We start from the raw sequence: 18633 nt of genomic DNA, 5'->3' as shown, positions 1-18633 counted from the left end.
CTACGAAGCTATTTTTAAACGCTTGTAACTGATTAATGAGGCATTTCATGGGGCTACCAGCCATGTCCCAGTGGATTTGGTGGTACGAACTGCACATTCGATATAAATTTTTCCTGAGGTAAAAATTTCAGTGAAGTTGGATTTTTAATTCCGGTTTTTGAAGAAACTGGTAAGAGTGCAAAGTATGATGACCAGTGATGGCTGCATTCATACACACATGCATTGCTCCTTGGTCCGCTTCCTGCTAGCATGAGAAGTGGGCGGCACGTCCCTTTAAAGGAGGAGAGGGACCCTGAAGAAGAACAATGTCATTCTACTCTACTCGCAGATTCACCCCCCCCCCCCCCCCCCTCTCTTTCGTGAGGAGGGTGATTGCGACAGCGACCCTGATTCTTGTCTCACTCCTTATCATTTTGGCAGTATTTTTTTTTACTGTTTAATTAAATGTTCAAATAATTCCCAGAAACTCTTATATTGTTCGACCAGTTGAGTATTGAAGGGCTTTAGCTTAGTTTTTGTACACGTTTTCCTTCTTCCAAAAACTTCCTAGAAGATGACGCATCACCCACAGGTTACACTGACACACTCATATCTCTTCTTGTATTTTATTTACAGACCATATTACCAAGACAGCCATAAAAACGAGCAAAATGTGTTAGCGCTGCTTCGAGGTAAAACATCAAATTTTGGCGACCAATTAGTTTTACTAATGGCCCCAATAAAGGTACGGATGTAAAGTAGCTAGTACCATTTTTGGGTTTTTGGAAAGTCAGTGTCAATCAAGTTAACAGTATTAACACTGCCTACAGTCAGTGCATCCTTATTTTCAGACATCCACTTTCGTTACACAACACCAATAAAAAAATCACTAAAGGAAGATGACGGTGTTCAACAGATGCAGCCAAGGATCAAGTCATTATGCTTAAAGAATGACTGGTTAACCACTACTCATACTGACTCACAACAGGCAATAAATACCAAGCAGACCAAAAGCAATAATGAAACTTGATCATGCCTCGTGTCCTAAACAATATTGAAACTTCGTCATATCACAGCAATATGGCCCGAATGCGCGTGGTGAAACTGAGAATGAATCTTGCAAACAGCGTGTAGCACACCTATAGTTCCCCATCCTAACATATAAGGGTGTCTTCTGCAATTCTTTTTTTCTACTAACAAGCTTTAAGCTCAGAAGCTCACAGGATTAGAAATCTTTTTTTCTGAAAAAATGCTTTGGTAAAGTGCTTTTCTGAAAACTTACGGTCGTATTCTGAGTCTCTCCTCCCTGCTATTTGCGCCTTCCACTCGGCTAAGGGGAGGATTCCGCAATGTTTATGCATGGAGAAATCGACTTTGAGGACCTCCTCCACTGGAGGCTCGAGTGGCGGAAGGACAGAATACCAGGGTTAGATACCCTTCTGGTAAAATTGATATGGAGTGAACCACAGATAAAAAGCAATGCATTCGTGTGTTTCTAGTAACAGGGCTGTTCTCAGCAACATTGGAATTTAGACCCAACCTACCTATTGAAATTTATATCGGGATAGTTGCAGTATTCAGAATTGCTCTTCCTTGTATTCCTCCTGGGAAATGTGCAGAAGAAGGCATTTGCCAAAAGAGAGCCAATCTGCAGCTGGCTCATGGACAGTGTTCGTTCCTGACCACTTTTCAATAGTGGAATCGGCTGAAACAAGGGGACAGGTATTTGATAACCACACTCTGGTTTTCTGAAACGCAGTGATGAAGAAATCGACCTCACCTGGGTGATAATAGTTGGAAGACGTAGGGCCAAAGTGATCATTTTCGGAAGAAGCACTTCAAAAAAGCTTTTCGATTCCCTGAAGTCCAATTCCTGTGCAAGAAAAAAAAAATTAAGAGAAAAAGAAACCCATCATAACACAATGGTCACTGGTGATACTACGCTTAACACAGAAACCCCGCCACGTGTGCTTATACCATGTGAGCAAGGCTGGTTAAATTCTATGATATTTATACCAGATACTACTTTTTTAGCCCCACCTATCACCCCATCATAGAGACCGAAAAGTGAAAATAGGCGTAACCCTGCGGTTGCACTTGCCCAGTGAGGGGACAGAAATGTCCTTCCAAGGTCCCAGCGCCTCCTGTTGCTTTTCTTCACTGGGCCACCTTAGAATGTCACAGTGAGTTGGTTGTGCTCAATTGGCGGATTGTTGACAAAAGTGTAGCATCGGCTGGGCTGCACGCAGTCTGTGAGATGAGCTATAGATGTCGAACGTACTGTTGCGCAACCCCCAGAACAAATTATTTGGTGGACGTTGAGAGGTGCGTCCTGAGCTAGAGAATAAGGTGGAAAACTTCATTCTCGAGTTTTACGCAAAATGGCTACCAGCCACGTGGAAAGCCACAGTATGGAAAGCGATTGAGTTCACATGCCAGGGACTGTGATGACAATTTAAAGGTTCTGGGTCTATAAATTGCTGTCGTAAGAAGCGCTGCACAACAGTTTTGCCCCTTTACAGAACGTTCTCACAGCTCTGATGAGGACGGCAAATAAATAATAAATAAAATGACGCTTCTGGTGATGTTTTTCCTAGCATGTTTTCGGCCAGATAATTTGAGCTCAATTTAACAGGCCCACCTACAGTTGGGTTTATTCGGCAGCCACAAGGATAGACTTTTTCTATGAGGGTGTCGATTTCAGTAAACACTTAGCCCGTCATACTGGTGGAAGGCCCTAATACAAAGAAGAGAAGTGAGTAAGCGAACGTGCAGTGGGAGAATTTGGAATAGGTAGTCAGAACAGCTGAGATGATAGTGTAGGTGCCTTGGTTGGGTACATGATAAGAAATACCACGAAGACGATGAATGAATATTTCAGCAAACAAAGGAACCGGAAAGAGATATGGAAAAGCCCCGATGGTGAAACAAAATCTGGAATTGACTACATTCTAGGTGCCAACCTGGGTATTGTGCAGGATGCTGAGGTGCAATGCCAGCTCAAAGGCAGTGATCACAGGATGATGGAGAGCAGAATTATCAGAGAAGGGAAAAGATCAAACTAGTAAAGGGACGGAAACCAAACTTTCAATCATTAAGAGACACGGTGCAGGAGTTTATAATAACACTCAGAACAAATTCGCAATCTAACTCACAACAATAAAAACACGGTCAGCTGTAAGAGGAAGAGAACCTAGAAAATAAACTGGTAAACAAACTACAGTTAAACCTGGATGTAACGAAGCTGACAAAAGTTCACAATTTTTCATTACATCCAGGTTTTCTTACATGCAGGTATCGATTTAAGCTCGTGGGAATGAAGCAAAAACGAAGTCATAATGCTACACATCAGTGAATATGAACTCTCTTAAAAAATTTATTTCAGAGTGAAAAACTGCGAGTTGCGCCAGCTGCTTTCGCACTAGCTTAGGCACTACATGGCGCACCCCCCTTCTACACCCACTCCTCCCACTTGACGTAGAGTCTTCCTACCACAATAAAGGCTACCTCCTCCCCCTCTTCAAAAGTAGCAAGGTCTTCGTAAACGCATTCGTAAACGTAAACGTAACTGAAGTGTCACTTTTGATTTTGATACTTTTCGGTGCCTTAACGCGCTTCAAGAACCAAACGTGTGCTGAACAAGCGCCTTTTCGCGAACTTCATGCTCTTTTCCGCACTCAAAATTGTTACGAGGGTGTTAGCTTGAATACTGTGCTGGGCGGCGGCATTCTTTCTCACCGTCGGAGACGGCCTTTAAAATTGTGAGTTTGTCATGAAAATACAAAACTTTGTTTTCTGGCATTACAACCCCCCATCGATGAAGATAGCAGTGCAGGCGTGCGACTACAAGCCGATAGGCAAGCGTGGCATCTCAAAACTTGTCTCGAACCGATACCGCACTCACAACCGGAAACTCACAGTAGATCACAATTCTAATGAAAAAAAAAAAAGTGAAGTGCAGTTAGTTACTCTTCCTACCTGGTGTGGTGTCACGCTACCGAAGCAAAACCAAAAGTGGATGCTATACGTTAGCCACGGGATGATGCTGGCCGCTTCATTCATCATCATCATGATGAATTTCGTTTTTAGACAATTCTAGACGTTTTCGTAGCTGCTGGCTCCTTACAGTAGTGCTAGTATTCGCTAAATTAGTGCATTTCTCCGGCCGATTTTTCAGTAAAAGTGCAAGAAACAATGAATGATCAGCTTAGCTACTTCACTACATCCAAAAACCGTCGCAACGCCTTCGTTACAAAGAGGTCGCAAGCACATGGGTTTCAATCGGGCTGGCAATGGGGAATTGAAAAACTTCGTTAAATCCAGGAATTCGTTACATAGAGGTTCATTACATTCAGGTTAAACTGTATCATAGAAAATAAAGAAACTGGCAGTGGAAAGTAATTGAAAGTGTTGAGAATGAAGGAACAAACTGAATTGGCGCAGTTGTTGAAATGGATTCACAGAAGCAAGATTACATTCATGCCTTTAACATGACGAAGCTCATAGGCATTAAAAAGATAACGGTGTTTCACGGCAACGAAGAAGAAGCTTGCTATTGGCAGAGATAGCATGCATGCACTTAGAGAAGAAGAAAAAAAAAAAACGAAAATGGTACAATAAAAAACGACATGGATGAGATAATGAAAGCAGCAGAAAGGTCCTAAGCAGATTTGTACACTAGCAACATTAGGCCAGGAAACAGTACTACTGAGAGGACCAGCATGGTTCACAAGGTTCTAAAAGTAACTAAATAAGAGGCAGAAAAAGCACTTAATAGAATTAAAAAGAAAGAAAGTTGCAAGTGATAAGTCATGATAATGCTTTTATGCAGTGCACATTAGAATAACTGATTCGATCATATTCTTGAGTCCACGCAGGATGACGGCACTTTCACTTTGGAAAGATGGTGTACAGGGCAGCCAACCCAATTTTCAGCTACAGTCGACTCTTGTGGTATAATTTGAAACGCGCAGATTGAGCCCAAACCTGAGTCAGATTGAGCACAAAATCAGATCAAGACAAAATACACACCCTAGTTGGTCAGCTAAATTTAATCAAATCCAATTAGCCAAAGCATAATAAACAAATAGAGTAACTTGCTGAAAGTGCTAGATTTTGGCTTTGGTACGCACGCATGGCAGACACATGCTATATTTTCTGATATTGCAGACACCCCCTGATTCTAGTACTCTCCCCCACATTATTAGCAAAGAGTTTGGTTCAAAAATTTGACATTTTAACCTGAATACAGTTCAGGTCTTTGCACTTGTCTCCGTTTTAAGCCTTATCGATTGGAGACAGAGAAAGAAAAAAAAGAGAAGACGTTTCACTTGAGAAAATACAGAAGTTTAGAGTGCCAAGTTGCGTTGCTTGCACCATACCTCTCCAATAAACTTGTGAAGAGTCCGAAAGTTCCAATCTCCAGAGGCGCGTCCGTTGTATCGAAGAATGGCATTCTGGCGAAAAAAAAAATCAGTCTTATTTGAGTCAACATTTTATCTAGTATTGTGGACATACCAATGCATCAAACTTTATCCCCCCAATCATCCAAGTATGCTATGAACCACATTACGATGCATTTATGGACAAAACTACTATTGTCAGCTCTGGAAATGTCCATTTGTCTCTAAATAATTATTTATCATTATGTACCTGCACGTCTTAATGCTAGATGGACAGAATAGATGAACAACACTCGGTTAAAAATTCGTCACTGCTTTGTCTCATTTGTAAAAATAGCAGTCAGTAGTTATTGCTCAGTTCTATTAAGTAAAAAACTTTACTTTTCCCCATTCACTTTTACTGTCACCTTGGGGATATGCCACCTTAAATTAAAGGAGCCATGAAGAGAAAACACAAGTTTGGTTCATTCAAAAGATTGTCTCGTTAGAATCATACTGACACCACTTTTAACGTAAACTTCGCTCAAATAAGCTACATAATTAGGAAAAACGGGAACGGTCATGCGACCCACCAGCTCATTTCCCGCAACAGAACCTATGTCGTCACATGAGCTAAGCTCTGCGATTGGCGGAGGCTGGCAGAAGCAGACGCAAATTAGGTAGAACTTACAAACTAGACGAACGAGCGATTTGCGCTTAAATTTAGGGCACATTCTTTACAAAGCAATAAGAATGATGGGACAAACAGTGGAAGTTACGAAAGCACATGTAAACATAGAAGTACTGATGCGTTCTGCTGTTTGTACTGCGCACAGCATGCTTGTATAGTGTACTAGAATTGGGAAGTGTGTCGTCCGCGGCGCCGAACAATGGGAGCGGAGGGGTCACTGCCGCAATGAAAATCGCGGTGGGCCGGTAGGGGCGCCACCAGCAAAAGGGATGCTACGGTGGCTGCTGCAGCTACGGCGGCCGGCCTAACGATACGTTGCAGTGAGGCTCGTATGTTTCGTTATCGGTGCGTAGGGTGGTTAAAATTTCAACCCCTTTTTAGAACCCACGACCAATAATGTGCACGTCGTGTCCTAGTGCAGTGGTGACGAGAACCAGGGGGACGGCGGGACGAGCGCGACCGCATGTGTTTTGTGCCCAATTGTAACAGCGGCCATCGGTCGTGATAACAAGCGCGATCCCTGTTTCGAGTTCCGGCTGACGCCGATGGACGTGAAGCATGGTCACGACTTATAAAAAGAGCCGACAGAGACTTCGACGACGCAATTGCGGTTTGCGATCTGCCCTTTGAGTCGCAGTTCATTGAGCGGACTGTCTATTAATGGCGAAGCTGTTGAGATTCATCGAGAGATATTACTCAAGACCAACCGCAACTAACATAATATTCAGCGCTCAGCATTGTTCCCAGTTTCTCGAGGGGCATTGTAAAATCAACTAAATAGGGGGAAAGATGTCGAATACCACACGCGAGCATAACCGAAAAAAAAAAACAACAAGCGACACCATTCGCGCATACACTTGCTTCCATTTACCGTGTTTTGTAGAACTTGCAGCAATGTACGAAATTGACCCATATATTTACTTATGTCAACTTACGCATCATGCAGATGATTGTTTGTGTGTGTCATTCAATTTTATTTAGACTGGTATAGTGACTCATGGTACGTGCAAGCAAACGGTGAATGCTTTGCAGCTTTTTTGCAGTTTATGCCGCCACTGTTATTTTATAACTTGTATCTCATGTATGCACAGCAGAGCCCCCCCTCTCCCCCCTCCCGCGAAAAAAATTGAGCCCAGGGTCCTGGGCACCCCACGGACTAGGAACGTAACCACCAAGGACGAAATATGCTACTTGTAAAGTCCATTATTACTACTACTACTACTGCTTCATTCCAGGTGCATGCAAGGGCGCTAGCTTCGACTAACATCGAATAATTATTTTGCAGTGTCTGAGCCGAGTGTATTCTCTCGACACGACAATCTTCACAATTTTCCTAGAAAAAAAAAATGAGCATGACATTAAGAAGGAAATTCCTTTCTTTGATTATTTTTGTTTGTGCTTTGTTGCGCGTTTGCTTGTAATGTAATGTTGTAATGTGATTGTAATGTTTATATGGTTTTTCTTTCTCTCGAAGCACACAGTCTAAGAGCTAGCGTCAGAACTTCAGCTGCGCCGTTGTGAAGCAGCCGAAATGCGCCCGCCGCGGCCTGCCGTCGCGGACTACACGACGCGGGCCGCCTCAGCGGTGAGTGCTCCGCGCGTCGCGAGATGGCACTGCATGTAAGAGGTTGGGGGAGGAGGGTGTCATCGCTGAGGCGACCCGTTTTGCGCCCGCGCACGACACACTTCCCAATTCTAGTACACTATAATGCTTGTTTAGCTGCACAGCACTACAGGGCTTGGGGTTGTCTCAGACGACACTGGCCGATTGACGCAAGCAACGGTGTTTTACGTTACCCCATTTGTCGAGCGAGCACTGTTTCAGGGAACGAATATTTTCTCCCAGAACAAAAACAAGCCAGGTTTAAATGCGGGCAAAAACAAACCAAACGCTTGCCACAGTATGGTGGCGCCATCTAGGTTACGGAACGTAAAGAAACGTGGGAACAAACCAACACCGCTGTACAGGGTGGAGACAACCTTTGAACGGTCCCGTGCCACCGCAATTGGGCCAACGGGCTCAACGCGTTATTCTTTTCGTTTCCCACGAGACCTAGCAACGCGAAACAGACAATATGATTCAAACTTCTTCAGTAAACCGCGTTGCGGCGATAATTTTAGCGCGGTTTTGACACAATGACTTGCTTCGGCGGCGAGCGAGCAACCGAAAATGGCGGCGCCAGCGTATACGTGTCTCTACCCTGTACGGCGGATGCGTGAATGAAGGTACTCTAGGCTGCAGAGCGGTCGGTTCCAGTGATGTCACTTGGGACCACGAAAACGCACGATTGAGTGGGAAAATCAAAATTTTAACCTGAATTGTTCAATTTCTCAGTGAATAAAGCACCGTTTGTATCCGGACAAGCGCTGGGGGCACTTTAAAACACGAAATCTTTCGAATAAAACCAACTTGCATTTTCTCTTCATGGCTCCTTTAATCACTGCAGTGTACACAGCAAAGGAGCTACCTTCTCACACTTTGTTGATATTTTTCTTTGTTAGAACCCCCCATAGAGGTCGTTTGCAAATGTAGAACCTTCAAATGATAAACAATAAGATGCAAAGACAACAAGCTAATGCTCACAAGTAGTCCACCTCATGCATTTCACATAATGATGTTCCTAGAGGATTTTTATCTGACTCCATTTCCTCCTATATGTGCATCCCATATCTGTTTTACATACAACTGCAGTTTCAGATCATCACACATCCAACTGAAAGCTGCCCATTAGACAAAAGCTAATATGCATACTTTTTGGCCAATGTGTGGAGGTTAAAATGCCAACAAAAGCCACAGAATTTAAAATAATTCAATCATTATATCGCATCTTTTGCTCCATAGCTTACAGACAATGCTTCCCAGAGCAGCGAAGTTTGGGAATATGTGCAATGCCATTCTTGAATGAAACATGAAGCCAAGCTGCAACTTTGCTTTACTTGAAAAATTTGGAAGCTCATACCTTCGTACAATTCTGTTCAAAGAGAAAAATTGCTGCTATCCCTAAGAGATTAGCATTTCAAATGCCGGATTTCAAATTATCTGCTGCTTCATAATTAGGTGCAGCAAGGGACCTGTGTCATACTTGGAGGAGCTGCCAAAAGTAAGCAGTCAGTACACTGACTTGATGCTGTCGTTAAAAAAAAAAAAAAGTAGTTGGGAACTGCTGATAAGGCCTATAGTTCATTTCACAAGCTGCATAGCTTCCCCAGAAGGTTCCACCTGCCCGGTAGGGGGCAGGTTTTTCCCAATGCCCTTCCAAGGCCCCAACACCTATTTTCCCCTTTCTCCGGCTGGCCTCCGAAGAATGGCATGGTGCACCGTCCTTGGGTGGATTGGGTGAGAGCTGTGTAGCATCCACAGTGCTGCACGAAATTAACTCTAAATAAAATGTAGCAGGTACTTCAGCGTGTAATAAGCCCATGCCACATAACAGTGCATCCATGGGCTTTGTTCTTACTTTGGAAAATGAAGAAATAGACAACTTGCACTCACCTAAACTTTGCATGCCTAAAGAGTGGCCCAATTTGCTTGCAATCTTTTCGTATTCAAAAGCAGCTGCACTGTTGTGAGGGCTGCTCAAGAGATAGCGCAGCATCCCTTTCACTCGTGAAGTTTCACGTAGCATTTGCCTCTGATTCACATTGATTTCCCTCCCATTATTGCACTGCAGCCACTTGTTTGAAGCTTTATCATAACTAAAGCATTTTTTATTTGAAACTTTATACGAGTTCCAGCTGCATGCCCACAAAAGTACTTCAATATTCAGCTTATTGGCGAGGATGAGCCAATTGTGCAAATTAGACTTATAGCGTCACAAGTTGAATGTGGGAAAGCAGCTGGTGAGTTGCCTCCCCTTCTCATGTTTTCCTGATTAAAAGGCTTATTTGATTGACATTAGTGTCATCAGTGTTATTCCGAAAAGACAATCTTTCGGTTAGATCAAAGTTAGATGTTGTCTTTCCAGTTCCGACTTCTCACTGGTACAAAGAACGCTCTAAACTTTTTTTTTTTCTATTTCTGTGAGGATTGTTTTTTTTTTATATATAATTTTTACCGATGTCGCCCGAATGCACTCCCCGCTGCTACTGAATACTCCCAGACCGGGTAACCGATACTAGCAGCGACCCTCAAGCATTACCCGCCGTGGTGGCTCAGTGGCTAAGGTGTTGCGCTGCTGAGCACGAAGACACAGGTTCGATTCCCGGCCGCCGCGGCCGCTTTTCTGATGTAGGCGAAAAGCAAAAATGCCCATGTGTACGAGATTTCTGCGCACGTTAAAGATCCCCAGGCGGTCGAAATTAATCCGGAGCCCTTCCCTACGCGTGCCTTATCGCCTGCGTAGTGTCGGCGCGTTAAACCCTACAATCATCGTCAGACCCTGAAGCATTAGCTATGTTTTTCTAATATCAACAGTTCAGCACTGGTGTTTTAGGGTGGTTTGTAGCCCACTGTTATAAAAAGAAGGGAAGTGTTGTGTCTGTGCTGTGTGGGAACGTGACTTACGAGGGAGTGGCCCCCATGGCAATTAGTGTTCCCTGCAAGAGGGTATACCCTCTCCCTGGCCAACGACACCCAGACTCTGCAAGAATCTGACAATGGACAGAGATGCGTTACAACCGTACTGTGACCCAGTCATGAAAAAGCAGCGCTCATTCTTGATCCAGAATAAACAGTCTTTTTAAGTCAGCTTGTCACTGACTGCACGGACATAACCGGGGGATAACGAAAACAAATGCACAGACACAAGGGCTTTTAGAAAGTCATACGATTCTTGGCAAAAGTGGCACAGTGTTCCTGCTGAAGCGGGAGAAAAAAGAAAAGACAAATTGCCGAAAGTCCCTAGTTTTAGGGACATGTTCCTACAGTTGGCCACACTGGCTATGCGCAGTCATATATGCCAATCTCACAGCCCATTTTTACTGTAACAGGTCTGCGCGTATTGGTGTCCCACTAAAGCCGTTAGATAATTTTTTTTTTTCAGTCTTTCTACGTATCTACTATGCAAATGCGTTGAACCATAAAAATGTCCAGGGAGAAAAAGAAGGACCTTCCATGACATGCAGTTTTCACGGCAACCTAGAAGATTCTCCCGAAAGGCTAGTGAACTCACCATCAAGTCATGTGAGTCATTGATAGGGCCTAAAAGTGAACTCTCAATTAACTCCCAACGGCTTCCAAGTGTTGACGTGCCACCGCTCTGCAATGGAAATATATTGACCTTATTTTAGAAAAATATGGCCAGAAGCACTGAGACCTCTAAACCAAAGAATAACAACCTGCAAAAAAAAAAAAAAAAAAAAAAAAATCGAACACTGCTTCAACAAATATCCAAGGGCACTTAGGCACTTCTTATAAGCTGGGAATGCAAAAGCACGAATGCCCAGCTGGACGCCTGAGACGCCTTTTCCCACCTCGCGTCGTTGAAGGGCTTTGCTATCTTGCTCCTGGAGACATTTTGCTTTGAAATCTGCCTTAACACTTTCAAATGGCCTCGATCTGTCTTCTACCCGCCGCGGTGGCTCAGTGGCTAAGGCGTTGCGCTGCTGAGCACGAGGTCGTGGGTTCGATTCCCAGCCGTGGCGGCCGCTTTTCTTATGGAGGCGAAAAGCAAAAACGGCCGTGTGTACGAGATTTCGGCGCACGTTAAAGATCCCCAGGTGGTCAAAATTAATCCGGAGCCCTCCACTACGGCGCACCTCATCGCCTGCGTTGCGTCGGCGCGTTAAACCCTACAATCAATCAATCAATCGATCTGTCTTCTTTGCATTAGGCTGCTGCTTGTTCACGCTGCCGTGTAATGGGAGAGTTGATGACGATGGTGAATTTCACTGCTTGTTCTTGCATACACACACATAAAATGCACACATTGCAATGAAACAAGCACTTAGCTTGGTGCAAAGATAACTCAGGAGGTACTGTTGCAGCACAAATATCAACACTTAAAAAATTTACTCCATTTAACCTGTTCATTTGTTTAAGTTTAAATTTTGCACAAAGCTTGCCCTTTATAGTGTACAGCCGAACCACGATATATCGACTTATTGCATATATCGAACAGTCTAAACCTCCCCCTGGAGATTTCATGCAGAAGTATAGCACTGTTGAATGCTTTTCATTAAACTCTCGTTCACTGGCACATTCGATATTCCAAACACTAAACCGCAAGTGCGTTTCTGACAGGGTTCTGGCGATGACTCCTCGTGTGCACTGCCGTGCTTTGTGAGGAGGAGGCCACGCAGAATTGCTTGGGTGGCCTTTGACACCTGCTTGTCGCACTGGCATGCAGATAGACGCATGGTAACAAGAACACAGCGAGTGATTGGGTGCCAAAGGAGGAGGAGAATCTGACCAAAGGCTCTCGGTTTTTGCGCACTTGAGTGGCGATCACCCAGTGGTGGCTCTGCTGAAGCAGGAAGCCCGGTGTGGTGCGATACGTGTTTTGTTTGCTGTGCCGTGTCATGCAATTCGCAGCCATGGTTGTGAAAAAGAGGAAGAATTTGGGTTTAGCAATGAAGCTGGACATCACTCGATGGGCAGAGCCCAATGAAAAGAAGTCAGCGGTTGCAGAGGCATTCGAAATTCTTTGCAGCCCTTTTCGGCACGATACTGCGCAACAAAGCTGACCAAAAGGCAAAGGCAGCACACCCCAGCGCTTCTGTAGTACACCGTGAGTGTGTTACCGCGAATGGTTCAGCAAAGCGGCTTTGTGGTGGCTCTAGCAAGGAGGTGTTGGGACACAGAAGACAACAACACTGAGTGCCTCGAGAGCAAATTGCTGTCAGCAATCCCATGCTGACATTCCCAGATGGTGCAGCAGCATGCGAGTTTGTAAGAGCTGGCAATGGCGTGCAGGTTGTGGCAGATTGCAAAAATGCAAGGATCGTGGCGGACATTGCCAAAGCTGAAGAGGCGGACACCAATAGTAGTGACCTTGATGACGACAACTACTGATTTTGACAACGTTCTCAGCCACCTAGCACAACTGAGCTTGCACCAGCGTTCAGCACAACTTGCCGCTGTTGTGGCGCTATGGACGGCACTGGACGGTGCCCCACTTCCCCATTTAGATGGCGTCAATAAGCTTGAAGCTAGTTTGATGAACTCCAGAACAGATAAGCAGAACTAAGCAAAGCTAATGAACGTTTTTCATGCTAGATAAGGTGCGGTGGTTGTCGTACTGTGCTTCGTATTATCCATGCTTTGAGAAACACATAGGTAAGCTACTGCTTGTCACGATTCCAGAAAGCTCTCAGTGATGTGTGGAGCTAAAAGTTTAGCTTCAGAAACGCATATTCTATATTTCGAATTATCGATATAATGAACTATTTCACATTCCCCTTGGAGATCGACACATCCAGGTTCGACTGTAATTTGTTTAACACCAAGGTGGAAGACAACCCTCCTACGGTTATTTTGAAACAAAATCATGCTCCTTTTATGCACTATCGCGGCACCACACGATGTGTCATCTACAGGACGCGTCTTGGAGGACAGCCTGCTTTCGTGTACAGAAAGCATGTAATGAACCTGCTCATGCCTACGGATGCAACGTTATGGCAATGCATTAACCAATTAGATACAGAACTCAGTGATGTTTTCAAATTCAGTAAAGCTGCTCTGCATTTGGGAGAAGACGACTGGATCTATTTTTGGACATTTGAACAGGAAGTGCGATTCCCCTGCACACACAACAATAAACCACCCATAAGGGGGTCAGCTTCTGCTGAGAACTGGTTATGTACTCTGCTGTGCAATCCTTTAGCTACTTCCACTGAGAAGCTAAGTTCATAAACAGGCATTTTAAGTGAAAAGCACCACTTTCACTACTTTTTTTTTCATAAAAGATGACCACTACGAATGCATTTCAATATAGACTTGTTTTCAGTATGAACCTTAAATGTTACTTTGAAGGCTAAATCTTTAAAACAACTGTTTCCGCCACCACACTTAGGCAAACTCTATGAAGCACATTATTTCACTATTTATATTGCATTGTCGAATCTAACCCCTCCTTGCCTTGCCATAGACCAGGGAGAAAAGCCAGTTCTTCCTTTACTTATTCTGTGCCTTCGGCGCCGGCACCAAACAGTTTATTGGCTCCTCTTCCAATGCATTTCCAGCTCACTGGGGTGCTGCTTTGCTACCCGAGCAGCAGATGCACTGCATACCATGGTGAACCATTGGGAGATATTTTTTGTGTGCAGGCTGTCACATGAATAATCAAGCAATAAAAAGATAATTCAAAAATAATAACAATCAGAAATACATTTTTCTTCTGTTTAGTGGCTCCCGGGCTTCGAAATCCCACTGTAGCTATGTTTCAACATATGCTTCATGCGCTGCTCACAGGTAAAAATACTGCAGCAAAATACGCTGTTGGTCTAGTTGGTGTATATCACTTCAAGAAAAAGGGCTCTAAAAACCACGAGAGAAAAAGCAAAGAACAACGAGACAGATGCGCATCTGTCTCGTCGTCCTTCACTTTTTCTGTCGTGGTTTTTAGCGCTCTTTTCCTTCAACCGGTAAAAATGTTTGCCTAGTAGACGATATAGTTTGTACGGTAATGCGATTTTATTGCTGGTTTTCGCACTGTATGTGACGTACTGTGTTCCCTTGTAGCCACGGGTAGAATTGCCAGATCAATGTTCCCAATTGATTTATAATTGGTAGCAAAATTCTACAACACAATACCCGAGCGTCTGCAGCGTCAGTTCTCTCGTGACTGATGTAGACATGACGCAACCACGCACCCGGTGACGCTACTTCTTGCCTCACCATACAGGCAAAAGGCAGTGCTATGATGTCTCTGGTCAAACAGCAATCAGTGGTTGCAGACATAAGATCCCTGTATGAAGGCCTTAATGACCGCCCCCCGCATGTGGCATTAAACTCATTGTACTGTGGCCTGTACCCGTTTGGGAGCATAGTGACGGGTGGCATCAATAAATGCGGATGCCAATGGCTCTTCTCAAGCCATTTACCGTCATGCGCAAATAATTGAATGTGCTCGGAAGGTAAACAAAAATTCAATCTCTTCCAGAAGATTTTAAAGCTTCAAAGGTTTGTACCACCTACTTTCGTAAAATTTCCCAGATATTGTAAGCACACCACCACATGTTTCCTGGTGCAATTTGTGCACTTAAATACCACCTGTATAATGATAGCTTATTCTCATGATTAACCAGCACAAAGTAAACGGGACGAGAGAGGAGTACACAACACTAGCGCTACTAACAACTGAAGTTTTATTGAAAAGAAGGAAAACATAAAGAGTTGAGCCTGCGCACTAACCACAACCGTGACATAGACCACGCAGGATACACTCTCTCCACAGCACAGATAGCTGAAGCTCAACTCTTCTTGATAAAAAAGAATTCTGACACGTGCATTAGCTCACCCTCGGTGTCACTGCTGGATAGTGAAGTTGCGTATCTCAACAGTACTTGAGCTTCAGCTATCTGTGCTGTGGAGAGAGTGTATCCCGCGTGGTCTACGTCACGGTTGTGGTTAGTGCGCAGGCTCAACTCTTTATATGTTTTCCTTCTTTTCAATAAAACTTCAGTTGTTAGTAGCGCTCGTGTTGTGTACTCCTCTCTCGTCCCGTTTACTTTGCGCTGGTTAATCATAAATGTATACCAACTAGCCCAGTTCTCGACCTTATAGCTTATTCTCTCATGTTTCATGCAATATAATTTTGAATATATTTTGAAATGAAGCGTACGGTTTCTGCACCTGGTTACACGATGGATGCGTATTGCTTAGTTTTTATGTGTAATTTACGCTTCTCACTTGCAGATGCATGCAGTTCCAACCAAACTGGCACTCAAACACAGATAATGAAGTTAAAGACATTAACAGGTCAACAGCGCCAAACACTGAATGCAATTTGATAGGTTGAAAAAGGTAAATATGTTATTAACCCCACTAACTGGCAGTGAGCGTAATTGAGATGGTGCAGCGGATCCTATGAAAAGGAACACCTAGAGATGGAGCCACTAAATAAGCGAGTGGCTCTACCTAGAGAGAGGGTAACAGGCTAGTGCCACCAACGCCTTATGGCGAGAAACAGGCAGGCTTTAGGAAAGCAATGGGAACCGGCGTGACATGGCAGGCATATAAAAAATAAAGAAGGCACTAGAAAAGCACATCCTGTGCTGAAAAAAAGAAAACTGTTGCTCATTGGGGGTGGGGGGGAACTGCTTCTACAGCAGCCATTTTTACTTGCTCTTAAAACAGAGCCAGCTCCCTTCAGTGCAACCCGCAGGAGAGAAAAGCACTCTTGTTAGCTCGACAGCTGTCACTGCTGCGCAAAGTGGAAGCAAAAACGGGCATTTCAGAAGTTGCCTCCAATGCCAAAAGTTGTTTTGATTCGATTCTGAGCAGTTGTTGATCCTTGTGTTAAAATATGATAGACCATAAACTGCGAGCTTCGTGCTGAAATTAAGCGCTAGCAAGTGAACCGTCTGCAGTGGATCAATCTTCAGAGTGTTCATGATAGCGCTGCAGCACCCTGCACATTATACAGCAAAACCAGACAGTGAACTGTGGTTAATTGTGGAAAATTGTAGCTCAACGTTTTTTTTTTTGCAGGTGCATATTGTAAAACAGATACATTATATGTGGCAAATGAAAACATTCTTACCAGCTCAATTGGGAATTGGCTCTGCGGAGAGCATGGCATCCGGACGTGTGCACCATCCCACTTATCAACCAGAACCCCTGGGTACGGCACAAGAGGACAAGGGCTCCTTGAACCTCCTTTTTGCACCACCTGCAAGCCACACATGCACACACAAAGAAATGAAACTGTACCGAATACAACATGAGAAGAGAAAAAAAATTGATGTACCTTGCAGAGGACTGTGTGGCTGTGGCTCATCTCCGGACAGGAGGTGCTGCAGTGTGGTGTTCGTCTAAAGTGTTCTGGGATCCCGCCGTCGTCCTGATTAATAAAACAGCCCGTAGTGGTTGTAGAGCAGCCTGAACACCGGTTACAAAAACAAACATGACTGAGCAAACTGAATGAAACCACATCTTACGTCCGCAACACTTTCTTCAGATTCAGAGGCTGGTTGTGACTTCGATGAATGATCACAGCTACCCGGTGCTTTGCTACCCTGCGGGAAAATGAAGCAGCCAACAGGTAGAAACACTGGAATTAGGGGACTGCAAAGTGAACACACATAATGAACTGCCAATGCATTGCAGAACACAACACTTACGCCAACGTCCGCTTCTTTCAGCGTTCTGTCCACTGTTTTGCGGCCCTGCGGAAAAATGATGTGGCCAACGTGTAGAAACGCTCGAATGACGCGGCTGCAATTCATTCATTCATTCATTCACTCATTCAAACAATTGCCAACGCACTTAGAGAGACAAAACTTACGTCAACGTCTGCGCTTTTCACAGTTGAAGAGTCAATAGAAGTTCGACTCTGCTTGGCGCTCTCAAAAAGAGCGTCATTTGCCTGGGGGTGGAGAAGCGGGGGGTTTCATTCATTACCCAGTTCAGTGCTTTATCACTTAATCAGCGTGCAAAATATTAGACTGTTCGGCGCGTATACGTAAACGTGAGCTTACATCAACAACTGTACCTTCCGAAGATGACGAATCGGGAGCCCCAAGCCTGTGAAACACAGCATTTCAAAGCTTGGTCTTTGAACATCACAGAAAACACTACATGCACAGTTGCACACGATGCTGGTCTGGCATACCCGGGAAAAAGTTCCTGCGACGAGTCGAAATCTTCCAAGTCTTCCGGATTACACTCAGTGGCCGCTATCGGCTCCTCTTTGTTTTCAACACCTGACGATTGTCGGCACTTCATTGAACTCCCATGTGTTTTTGGTTCCGAGTCCCCACCTAGAAGAGAGAACAGTATCACTGCCGAATTTATGCTAGACGCGTGGCTAGAAATTTAGATGTCGGTGGGATGCTTCAAAAAGGGCCGTACCATTGCAACTTTCACGTGTTTCTCGCATCGTAGTAAGGAACGACTTCAGATCAGCTTGCTTAAAACGCTTTTTGCTTGGCCCTAAATCATCGCTCATCTTGTTTCAGCACATTTTAAAATATATACAATGCCAATTTTCGTTTGCTTGAATGACTGTTTCACAGCTGACAGCCGATGTGTGTACACACGGGGCAGCACAGTGGGTTTACACACGAAAGGAAACACGAAACAAAAAAACGACAAGACGACTACAAAAAACATCATCATCATCATTGGCTTTTGGAATAAAGCGTAAAAAATTCGCACAACACACACCGCAAGAAGCGTTAGTCCTGTCCGCTCTTCGTGTGTCATATCTTCATGCGCCCTTTTTTGGCAGAAACATGAACGAATTCGCCCAACAGCGAGCATTATTAGGTTATCATCATCACTGTCCCTACAAAACAAAATACATGCAAAGGTACCAAAGGTACTTTTTCTCCAAGTGCGCAAACGGTCCGCAAGCGTGAGCTACCCTTATTTCTTTCCGCCATGGCAACTGTCATTACTGACACTTCAGGTTACGCACGCAAACATATTCAATTACGGCTCTACAATGCTTATTTAATCGGCTTCTATCATGCAAGATT

General features: G+C 44.2%; 1 protein-coding gene across 2 annotated transcripts in view; it reads right to left on the bottom strand.

Moving 5' to 3' along the window:
• Nucleotides 1-18627, bottom strand: part of LOC144152974 (poly(ADP-ribose) glycohydrolase-like) — a 44286-nt gene extending 25659 nt beyond the window's left edge. The window contains exons 1-12 of one of the 2 annotated variants that reach the window (XM_077684592.1): nucleotides 18320-18627; nucleotides 17766-17913; nucleotides 17632-17677; nucleotides 17439-17519; nucleotides 17275-17319; nucleotides 17092-17169; nucleotides 16902-16994; nucleotides 16695-16823; nucleotides 11163-11249; nucleotides 5361-5435; nucleotides 1760-1852; nucleotides 1524-1684 (exon numbers count right to left, since the gene is read on the bottom strand). In XM_077684592.1, the coding sequence (XP_077540718.1) occupies nucleotides 1524-1684; nucleotides 1760-1852; nucleotides 5361-5435; nucleotides 11163-11249; nucleotides 16695-16823; nucleotides 16902-16994; nucleotides 17092-17169; nucleotides 17275-17319; nucleotides 17439-17519; nucleotides 17632-17677; nucleotides 17766-17878 (1001 nt within the window). In that variant the 5' untranslated portion in view covers nucleotides 17879-17913; nucleotides 18320-18627. Of the gene's footprint in view, nucleotides 1-1523; nucleotides 1685-1759; nucleotides 1853-5360; nucleotides 5436-11162; nucleotides 11250-16694; nucleotides 16824-16901; nucleotides 16995-17091; nucleotides 17170-17274; nucleotides 17320-17438; nucleotides 17520-17631; nucleotides 17678-17765; nucleotides 17914-18004; nucleotides 18238-18319 lie in introns of those variants that run through there. The other variant, XM_077684584.1, reaches the window with a different exon arrangement.
• Nucleotides 18628-18633: the final 6 nt, after the last annotated feature.

This window comes from Haemaphysalis longicornis, unplaced genomic scaffold, assembly GCF_048455015.1.
Source record: "Haemaphysalis longicornis isolate Haplotype H1 unplaced genomic scaffold, Haemaphysalis longicornis Haplotype H1 scaffold_1, whole genome shotgun sequence".
Taxonomy (NCBI): Eukaryota; Metazoa; Arthropoda; class Arachnida; order Ixodida; family Ixodidae; genus Haemaphysalis; species Haemaphysalis longicornis.
This window is presented reverse-complemented; position numbering and strand designations above follow the sequence as displayed.